This window comes from Diospyros lotus, chromosome 11 (assembly GCF_014633365.1).
Source record: "Diospyros lotus cultivar Yz01 chromosome 11, ASM1463336v1, whole genome shotgun sequence".
Classification (NCBI taxonomy): domain Eukaryota; kingdom Viridiplantae; phylum Streptophyta; class Magnoliopsida; order Ericales; family Ebenaceae; genus Diospyros; species Diospyros lotus.
The window spans coordinates 26,543,369-26,555,196 of NC_068348.1; the positions used below are offsets into that span (position 1 = coordinate 26,543,369).

An 11,828-nucleotide genomic window follows, 5' to 3' on the forward strand; every position below is an offset into this window, starting at 1 on the left:
AGCCCCGTCCCAAGTGGGTCACCTAGCATTAATCCTAGGTACGCATCCCGAGTGCTGTCACTCTGGGCTACGTCACAAGTTACCAACCCACGTCCCACATGGACGACACAAAACAAGCCAATGCCGAAAAATCATAACATACATAAAAATCAACATCTCAATGTATGCAATTTACTGTACGAAATTCAATGCATGTGTAAATAACTGTTTAGACAACCATAATACACCAAGCCATAGGGATGAGCATTCACAGTAAACCATTCACATGTCACTCAAGGTCCCTTCGGGTAGAACCACTCATAAGTCAAAACAAAGTTGGGGGCGAACACTCACCTTTGGGCGCAATTCGAATTCTTCTTGAAAAGTGCGATTTGCCTCGATTTGCGTGCCTTCTTCGAACTTCGCATGAGTCACTTCGTCTCAACCCTCAAGGCACCCTAATCATCACATTTATCCAACAATTATAATTTTTCTTAATTTTCTCACAATTTTCCTATTTTTCTCCCATTTTCTTTTCTAATAATCCAAAATAAATATCTATACGACTATTTTCTCAAATATTTTTACATAATAATTCATAAAAAAATATTTATAAGCCTCTGGGATTTTCTGGAAATTTTCCAGATTTTTCTCCTATATTTTCTCAAATTTCCATAATTACTTTTCCTTGAGAAAATTTATTTCTCATCGATTTACTTCGAATATACTTCAAGAAAAATTATCAAAACTCATAAAATAAATTCCTTATACTTCTGGAATTTTTTCAGAATTTCCTAAAAATTTCTCCTATTTATTTTCTATTTATATTTCCTTTCAAAAATCAAAAATAATCATTTCCCCAAGAAATTTCCAAGATAAAAATTCACCAAAATAAACTATTCATCTTTCTAGAATTTCTGGATATTTTTCCAGAATTTTAAATTCTATTTTTTCTCTAATTTTCTTTATTTTTAGTATTTAAAAAAATAAAAAATACCTCCGGTCATCTTCTCTGGCGATGGCACACCGGAAAATTGAAGCGACGACACCAGGCTGTTCCTCTCCCTTAGTCGATCCCAATGGTACCAATCTTGCTCGGAAAAAACCACCGGAAGCCTTCTGATTTGGCCAAAAATAGTCGGCCGAAGCTATCCCGCCACCGAACTCCGGCGAATCAAATTGACCCTCGATTCAAACTCCGATTGGCACGAAACTTTCCAGATCAGTTACCCATCACCTTGCGAACAAAAGCCCCTTATTAGATCGCTCGATCGATCACTCTACAACCCGATTTGGTATTTCATGCAAAATATATATATATATATATACAGTCGAATGTATATATATGCGAAAACACCCTCTATACTATCCCAAAAATTTCAAAAATCTCCAGAAATGATCCTCTTCCCTCAAGGATCAAAAGCCCCTTATTGGTTTCCCTCGATTTGCTCTCAAAACCGAGCAATTTGATGCTTCATTTTCGGCCGAAACCCTTGGCTATTTATAGCCAAATTCGACCTCCACGTGGCCGATTTCCGGCCAAAACTCCTCCTACACGCCACAAGGATAGTCCTTGGCCATGCCCTGATGATCCTAGGCTGCCAAATGGCCGGATTTTCCGGCCAAATCTATGGCCAAATCGGCCATGCTTGTACAATTTTCTGAAAATTGCACTTTGGTCCTTTGAAATTTCTCTTTTGCATTTTGGCCCTTAACCTCAAGCCCCTGATCTTTCTAACACCCTCACTAAGACCCTCAAGATTAGTACTTCTCATTTCTCTCTTGAAACTTTCAAAAATTTACAGTTTTGACCTCCCTCGGGCATTTTTAGAAAATTACACTTAGGCCCGACTGATTTATTTGACCTCAAATCCACTCGATTCAACCTGAAACCACTTAAGGGTTGTTCTATACATCGAATACTAGTCCTTGACACTCTCCGTTGACTTTTTGGACGTCGTTTACAACAATTCGATAATACGACCTAATTGGCAGCTGTATTTTTGCTATACCGAAAATTGTTCCCAATCTCATTTCTTTCATCACTAAAAATCATAATTTTAATTGCTTTTCGATACTATACCATTTTCCTTGGCTATCTAGAGTCCGAGGTACTCCCTCTGATTAATTCAGTCGTCCAAAGCTGTGTTAGTGTGCCCTATAGTCCTATTTTTCCCAAAATTCCAATTATGCCCTTTATCAAACATCATTTTTATCCTCAAAATTATTCTCGGGTGTTACAACGACAAAGACAGCTAAGGCGACGACGAAGGAGATGAAGTGAGGCACTGAAGTAGACGGAGATGAGCACCGAAACGAACCAGAGGGGCGAGTGCGACGAAGCTGACGACGGCGAGAGCCACGAAACAACCAAACCGGAAGCAGGTAGCTGCAAGGGCGAAGGCAATCGAACTCGAATTGGAAGAAGAAGGAGAAGAAAAGGAGGAGAGGAAAAATTTAGGGATTTAGGGCTTTTGTTGAAGCTGTGGCCCGCTGGAAGCAATTGAAATGCGTTTCCTTCTGGAAATGCGTTTTCAGAATTTTTTTTTAATTATGAAAACGTCTCGTAAGTTTATAAAAATTACACAAACGGCCCGAAAATGTTTCGGGCTGTTTTTAACTGTTTTCGAAACTGAAAACGGTTCGGAAACACCGAAACGGCGCCTCCGAGCCGTTTCCGTGCTTCATAGGAATGTTGGCTATTTATTTTCTTTTTTTAAAAAAGGAAACAATTTTTGAAAAATAATTGAGGTATATATATATTTTTACTTTTGTTTATTTCATCTCTGTTGCATTTTTGAACGGTTTAAATTGCATACATAACGTCGCAAATGGTATGAATATTAAAGGAAAAAGAGCAAATATCGTGTCAGAAGTGCTACGTAGTATGTACGGAATGTTTGTGTTTTATGTACAAATAAATAGCATTGCCGATATTATATATATATAAATATGGGCTGGGAATTTGATCATGCCTACAAAAATCAATGAATTTTTTTTTATTTTTGTTTTTCTGGAGGTTAATATATTGAGAACAGTATAAAAATTTAAGAAAATAAAATTACTCACTAAAAGTGCAAAAACCAATAATAATAGGATTTTACCTTGCATGTTATTTAATTAATCTATGGAGCAAATAACTTTCTCTCCTGATATATTTTTCGGATAAATTTGAATATAGATAGTTTATATGTACTCAGAGTTAAATTTTTTATATAGTCCCTGCGAGATTTGTTTTCTAATTTTATTGTTGTCTTTTAGTTAATTGTTGTCTTTTAACAATAATTCAATATGTCAATAATAATTTTACTTTTTAAATCGTCGTACTAATTTGAATACCAATATTCCACGTAAATCTCTAAACACTTTTTAACACTGCACCATATCTCTAGGGCTCCATCCTATTTAATTGATCAAAGCAAAGAAAGAGAGGTGAGCCAACGGGAATCCTCGTCCACTATGATAAAAATATATCTTAAGCCTACCATGAATTTTAACTTCTTACTTATTTTTATTTAGGATAAATTTCATGTGCATTTTAGTGGGGAGGTTGAGATACTTTTAAAATTTAAAAAAAAATGATAATTTTTTCATGTTTTTTCAATTCTAGGTATATTTTTTTTTCCATGGTTACTTTATAAATATTAAAAATTTTAAACGATAAGAGTACTCTTATTTTTCTTTTCTCCATTTTTTACTTTGTATTACGAATTTGACAAGATTTAATTCTCATTTAGTCTCTCTTTTTAGTTTGATTATGATTCAATCATTATTAAATTAGAGAAAAAAATCAATTGACATACTATTAAATTCTAATTTAGTTTATTAGATAAATAAAATATAATTATATTTTTACTATATATTAATAGTTTTAACATTCTTTATTTGTTTGTTGGTGTTAAATGTAATTTAGTTTCTATTTATCAATAAATCTCATAAGATGATTTAATAACTCACATATATTTAAGAATTTTACCATTTTTTTTTATTTTTTCCGTTTTATACCTCTTTTATTGAGAGAATAGAACATTTTCTATAAAATAATAATTACTAATTAAAATAAAATTGAGATTGAAAATTTTCAAACGAACTAATCTTCTTCCTAATCCTACAGTACCACCCATGTAGATGGCAGATGTAGATTTCGCCGGCTACAATGAGAAAAGTGCCGGTCTGAAGTTGAAACTTCAGATTCGATGCCTTCTCCGCTGATACAGAAGACTTCTTCATTATTCAGCCACTCACCACAATCGCTGCTCTCTTCCTGCCTTGTTCTTATCAAGCCCCCAACTCTCCTCCCATCCTTCTATCCGTTTTCTTCTTCGGCCGCTGCCCAAAAACCCAAATGGAACTCGCGGACCACTCTCCTCCTCACCAACCCTACTCTTCTCATCATGGAGTCGTGCGATTCCATGGCCCAGTTGAAGCAAATTCAAGCTCACATGACTCGAACCGGCCTCATCTTCCACCTCTTCCCGGTAAGCCGGGTGCTTTCCTTCTGTGCTCTTGCCGATGCTGGCGACATTCGCCACGCCCATCTTCTTTTTGCGCAGATCTCCGAGCCCAATGTTTATATATGGAATACGATGATAAGGGGCTACTGTAAAGCTCAGTTTTCCACCATGGCTTTCTCCTTGTTTCGGAGAATGATTCATGAGCGGGTGGAAATGGACAGGCGAAGTTTCGTGTTTGCGCTCAAGGCGTGTGAGATCGTTCGCGGAGTTGAAATGGGGCAGTCGGTGCATTGCCGGATTTGTAAGGTGGGTTTTGATTCTGATTTGGTTGTGCAAAATGGTTTGGCTCATTTTTATGCCTGTGCTGGATGTTTGACCCATGCACGGCAACTGTTTGATGAATTTCCTGAGAGGGATGTTGTTTCCTGGACCACAATGATTGATGGCTATGCGCAGAACAGTATGTGTGATGAAGCTTTGAGGCTCTTTGACTTAATGTTGTCGAGCGGTATTGAACCAAATGATGTTACCATGATCACAGTGCTTTCGGCATGTTCACAAAAGGGGGATGTAAACCTTGGGAAATCTCTTCATGAATATATTAAAAGAAGAAACATTAATTGCACTCTGAATTTGACGAATGCATTGTTGGATATGTATGTGAAGTGCGGTCGCTTAGAGACTGCAGAAGATATTTTTAGCAAAATGGAAACTAAGGATGTTTTCTCATGGACAAGTATGATAAACGGTTATGCCAAAAATGGGGAGTTGGATTTGGCCAGAAAGTGCTTCAATGAAATGCCTGAGAGAAATGTCGTGTCATGGAATGCAATAATTGCTGGATATTCACAAAACAATCACCCCAAGGAAGCCCTAGAACTTTTTTATGACATGGAGAATGCAGGTTTAGTTCCCATAGAGAGCACCTTGGTATCTGTTCTCTCTGCTTGTGCTCAATCAGGGTGCTTGGATTTGGGTCAACGACTCCACCACGACTACATTAAGAAAAAGCGAATTCAACTTAGTATAATTCTGGCAAATTCATTTATAGACATGTATTCTAAATGTGGGAGCATTGACGCAGCTGAAATGATTTTCAATGAATTGCAAGAGAGAGGTCTGATTTCTTGGAATTCAATGATTGTCTCATATGCTTCTCATGGGCATGCTGATAAGGCCCTTGCTCTTTTTGAGCAAATGCAAAGTAACAGGGTCAAGCCTGATGATGTCACGTTTGTGGGGATCCTGTCAGCTTGTAGTCATGGGGGGTTTGTTACTCAAGGTCGAGAACATTTTGCAAACATGGAGCGGAAATTTGGGATAAAGCCCAAAGTGGAACATTATGCATGCATGATAGATTTACTTGGTCGAGTTGGGTTGTTGGAAGAAGCTTATGCGTTGATGACAAAGATGCCAATGGAACCTGATGAAGTTGCTTGGGGTGCCTTACTTAATGCTTGTAGGATGCATGGAAATGTTGAGCTAGGTAAGCTTGCTGCTGATAAGCTACTACACTTGAACCCTAAGGATAGTGGTATTTATATGCTCCTTGCAAGTTTATGTGCTAACAAGGAAAGGTGGGTTGATGTGCGGATGGTTAGGAGTATGATGAGAGAGAGGGGCATCAAGAAGACTCCTGGACGCAGTTGTATAGAGGTGGAGGGTTTGGCTCATGAATTTTTGGCTGCAGATGAATCACATCCCGAATCCAAAAGTATATATGAAGTACTGTCTGAAATATTCTTACTATCAGAAACAGAGAGTTCTACCACCAATTTCCGCCAAATTACGTCTCTACATGAGAATTTCAATTCTTTAGTTTATGGTAACTGAAAGAGAGTCTTTTTCCATTGTGCACCACAAGCATTATTGGCATAAGCATGAAGCGAATTCTGTGAAGGGTGTGTTTCACACGAATACATTGCATCCAACAAAAACTGCACCTTAGTGGAAGATTTGAGGGCTTTCAAACTGGATATGCCAGCATGAAAATAACCATACGAAGAGTATCCCAGGTTGGCCTAGAGAAAGAGAGTACCTACAAGATAACAGCTTACTGTCGTTCAAGATGTGAACTCAAGAATTCTTCACCCTTTTGTAAGTATTAAATACATCTGAGCTTGGGAACTCTTTCTTGTCTAAAGGTGCTATGAAATGTCTTGATGATTGTGCTGAAGATACAAGAGAAACTGTTGGAAAAATTAAAAGACTAATCCTGATTATCTCAATCATGGCTGAGAACAAAGTGATAAAGATTGTTGGGAGGTTATAAGATGAAGCGATTAGAGATAAAAGAGAGGATTATAAGATTAAAAGTTAAAGGTTTCAAGAAAAAAGATAAAAGAGAGGATTATAAGATTAAAAGTTAAAGGTTTCAAGAAAAAAGGGATGAGACAGTCCATGGAAGATGATTCCAGAAAACGTTTAAAGTTTTGTTGATTAGTTTTATCGTCCAAGTCTAGTTCAAATTTATTCTTGTACTTTAAGAGATAATTTTGTATATATATATACCATACTTGAGTTTAATAAAAATTCGAGAAAGCATTCCTATTTAATTAAGTCTTCTTTTTACTTGAGTAATTCTTCCTAGTTACTCAAGTGTCTTCTAAATTACTCGACTAAGTCTTTCTAATTATTTGAGTAAATCTTCAAGTTGCTTGACTAAATTTTCTCATTACTCGAGTAAACTTTCCATTATTCAGCTTATTTTAATTTTGTTTATGATATTAGAACCATCAATGGCCGGGAGTAATCTTTCTACCAATTCCTCATCATCCTTTACCCTAGAGGGTATGACTTCTTCTATTCAAAATGATCTGCAAAGCAAAAACTGCATGTATTAAATATAATGTAATGACTATAAATTCAAAAACAATGAGAATTTTACTTGAGTGCATACAAGTTGTAATTGACTAATTTTGGATTTTACTTTATTACAAAACATTTGTATTCGATTATATTTCTAAGACAAAAACTTGAAATGATTAATCAATTGCATTTATGAATTTAGTCAATTATGTTTTAACATCTACTCGTTACAAATTTGAACATTCGATTACACTAAAAGTCCTTAGACTTGACAATTCATTTGAGAATTAATACTTTATTACAATTTGGATTTAGTTGAGTATGTTGAGATATTTAAGTGACTATAATTTTGAGTATTCAATTACATTGACACTCCAGAGACTTGACATATTTCTTATGAATAAATATTCGATTACAAAATGGATTTAGTCAAGTATTTTTACATATTTACTAGAATACAATATAACTTGTAATCGATTATCCTTGTGTAAAAATGACCTACTTGAATATGACAAGATTTAACTCAATTGTTTGATAAGTATACTCAATTGAGTTTGTTTTAGCTAGCTTGCTTACTCAAATGAGTTTATTATTCAAATAAAGAAATATTTTACTCAATTATAGGATAAAGTTTAGAGGTTGACTCAATTACAATTGATTTTATACTCGATTGAAATGGTGAGTACAGAAACTCAATTGTCCAGATCAATATTTTATTTGTGTAACATTAAATTTGTACTTAATTAATATTTTGATATACTCGACTGAATTATGCCTTACTCGATTAAACCTTTATCAACTTTCACCTTAAACATATTGTTTTGCATATCATCTTCAAAACCATTTCTCATCAATATCAAAACCTAATATATGACTTAACACTAACAATAGGAGGGACTATTTTACCAATAACCTAAACCAATATCTTGTTAATCAAGATATATTTCATCAAAGTTCTTGCACTTACATACCCCAATAAGAATAGAGTGGCTAAACGAAAAAATAGACACCTACTAGAAGTAGTTCGATCCTTATATTTTCTAGCCATGTTCCTAACTCGTTTCAAGGGGAAGTTGTTCTAACAACAGCCTATCTCATCAACCGATTACCTTCAAAAACCCGTAACCTTTGTACTTATCTCAACTATTTACTTGACACATTCCCTTAGATATTGACTATAGAGGGAGAATCGAGTATCACTAAACCAATCATGGTTTATTCAAGGAGACCGAAAAATCCCCAAGTTGTATAATTGTTTGAACCAAGGCCAAGTCTAGAACCCACAAACAAAGGTATGATGTTAACTGATGAATTAAATCTCCTAATTGCTCTCAAGAAATGAGTATGATCATGCACTCAATACCCTATTTTAAATCACTTGACCTACACTACATTGTCTCATAGTACATGGAATTTGTTGCAAGTTTAGATAGTGTAGAGATTCCAAAAGATATTCAGAAAGCTCTCCAAGATTCAAAGCAGAAAGCTATTGTAGATGAAGAAATGAGAGCACTTTGGAAAAATAAAAGTTGGGAGGTAGTTGATCTTCCCCAAGGGAAGAAAATTGTGGGCTACAAATGGATATTTACTATGAAATTCAAAATTGATGGGGAGATAAAGAAATACAAAATAAGATTAGTGGCTCAAGGATACACCCTGACTGCACTCCCACCCTACAATTAAAACACAAAACAAAACACAATAAAAATTTTATATTTTTTTCTTTGTTTAGGTGAGAGGTTTATACTCGTCAGTGTACGAGTGCAGTTGTAGTCCAAATTTAAATTTATATTTTCTGAATGAGTCCAGGTCGTCCACTGAGAGATTTATTTATGGCAAAATAAAAAGAATGTCACACAAGCACACACGCATTTGGATAAATTGGCAACAAGATTTTTTATGGTTTTTTAAACAACAGATACTAGGAAATAAATTAAGGCAGTAATTGAAATAAATACTTTAAGTGAGAATATAAAATTGGATAGTACTTGAGTTAAGACAATTTCAGTGCCAACCCGTTGATTCCCAAATTTTAGCATAAAAGATTAGCAACATTAATTTAATTTCAGATATGTGGGTTTGTTATTAAATGCAATTAGAGATGATGATAGTTCTAGGTTAAGCAATCCCCATACATGATATGCGGGATTCTAATTTAAGCAACCACCATAAATTCAATTGCAATTAATACACAAAATAACTAAATTAATCATCCGGGTTTGGGTATGATAGCGTTTCCAGTTCTAGTAACTCTCATACATGGCATGAAAGCTCTAAGTTAGGCTTACGCTCCAATCCAAACCTAGTGATTTCTCAATAATTAAGATACACTCATACTGAAATTTAAATTAATGTTACTTATTTAAAGTGCAGCTTTCTTTGGGAATCATTGGCGTTGGACACTGTCCTTGCCTTAACCCAAGATTAGATTTAGCTACTCATTTCCATTTAAAAGTTAATTGACATGAATTTAAACGACGTAATTTAAATAACAGAATTTAAATGACAAGAAATTTTAAAGGCATAAACTAACCGGCCATTTAGGCGGTGAATAATTAAATAACAAGAATTAAAATTGCAGAAATTTAAAGGCATAAACTAACCGTCCATTTAGGCGGTGAATAATTAAATGACAAGAATTAAAATGACAAGAAATTTAAAGGCACAAATTAACCGGCCATTTAGGCGGTGAATAATAAAGTAATAATAAATGACATAAGAATTTAAAAGAAGAAAGAAAGGAAGTAAGATCACAAGAGAGAATACTAAAGAAAAGGGGAAAGAACAAGAACAATTCTCAAAGAGAGAATTATAAGGAAACAACTAAACTTTAATTCAAGAATAATAATCACACTTACAAATGCAATCAAGTGATCTATTTATAAGCCACAAGATGCAATACAAACCACATAATTTCAATTATTCAACTAGACATAATTATATCTAATGGGCACTCACACACTTAAAGTTAAATGGATTTTAGCTATAATACACACCTAATATTAAATGGATTTTAGCTAAAATACATACCTAATAAAGCATTCATAAAGTTAAATGGATTTTAGCTATAATATCCACCTAATAGTTAAATGGATTTTAGCTAAAAAACACACCTAATAAAGCTCTCACATAAAAAATAAAAATAGATTTCTATAAATTGGTTTTTAATCTTCATTAGGATTAAAAATAATCCTTGGGCCTTCTCCAAATAATATCTTCCATGAGTTGCTCAAATTGGGCCTTAATTCTTCATGGGTTTGAATTCTTCGTGGACTTTAATTTTTCATGGACTTGAATTCTTCATGGGCTTGATTTCTCCATGGGTTTGATTTCTTCATGGACTTGAATTCTTCATGGGCTTGATTTCTTCATGGACTTGAATTCTTCATGGGCTTGATTTCTCCATGGGTTTGATTTCTTCATGGACTTGAATTCTTCATGGACTTTAAGTCTTCATGGGCTTGAATTCTTCATGCCTAAAAAAAATAAAAATAATTTAATGTTATTAATAAATTATATATTATATATATGTATTACACATGGCACATATATATATTATATTATATTATATATATATTACATGAATGCATATAATGATGTATATGTATTATATATAATTTTATATATTATTATTATTATTATTAAATTTTACTTTAAAATTTCATTTCATTCATTTTTCAATTTAAACTTGCATATAACCATAAAATATATATTAATATCTAATTTAAACTATTTTTAAGATCAAAAGAAGGGTATAATTATAACAAAATTTTTATAAAATTAACCACTAATCACACCCAAATATATAGCATTAATTATGAATAAATGTTTGCTCCAGTAACCAAGATGAATTCAATCAAGGTTCTACTATCTCTTGCAATTAACTTTTATTGGGAACTCTATCAAATAGACATCAAGAATGCATTTTTAAATGGAAATATAGATGAAGAAGTAATTATGAAGACATCTCCTAGATTTGAAGAAGGAAACAAAAAGGTATGCAAGCTTAAAAGATTGCTTTATTGTTGAAACAATCATTTACAGCATGGTTTACTTGATTCAACATTGCTTTAAAATCTTTGGATATATCTAGGAACAAGCTGATCACACATTGTTCACAAAACAATCAATAAGTGGTAAAAGAACTATTTTAATTGTGTACGTAGATGATATTGTGATTACGAGTGATGATTATAAAAAAATTACAGAATTAAAAATTCATTTGAAAAGTGAATTTCAAGTTAAGGAACTTGGAACTTTTAAATACTTCCTTGGTATAGAAATTGCTTAGAGCAAACAAGGAATATTTATTAATTAAAGAAAATATGTTCTAGATTTGCTAAAGGAAATTAGGAAGCTTGGATGCAAACTTGCAAGCACTCATTTAGAAAGAAATTGGAAGCAAAAGGCCACTGAGAATGATCCTCTAGTAGATCATGAACAGTACCAACGATTGGTAGAAAAATGAATATATCTTTCTCTCACTAGACCTGATATTTCATTTAGTGTTAGTGTAATCAATTAATTTATGCATTCTCCCATAAAGCAGGATTTAGAGGCAGCTAATCATGTACTAAAGTATCTCAA

At 33.7% G+C, this 11,828-nt stretch overlaps 1 protein-coding gene across 1 annotated transcript; it reads left to right on the forward strand.

The window, feature by feature from the left end:
- Window positions 1-4,109: 4,109 nt before the first annotated feature.
- LOC127812997 (pentatricopeptide repeat-containing protein At2g22410, mitochondrial-like) lies at window positions 4,110-6,929 on the forward strand. Its single transcript, XM_052353643.1, has 2 exons — window positions 4,110-6,755; window positions 6,805-6,929. The coding sequence occupies exon 1, from the start codon at window positions 4,176-4,178 to the stop codon at window positions 6,264-6,266; it is 2,091 nt and encodes a 696-aa protein (XP_052209603.1). The 5' UTR covers window positions 4,110-4,175; the 3' UTR covers window positions 6,267-6,755; window positions 6,805-6,929.
- The last annotated feature ends 4,899 nt before the right edge of the window (window positions 6,930-11,828 follow it).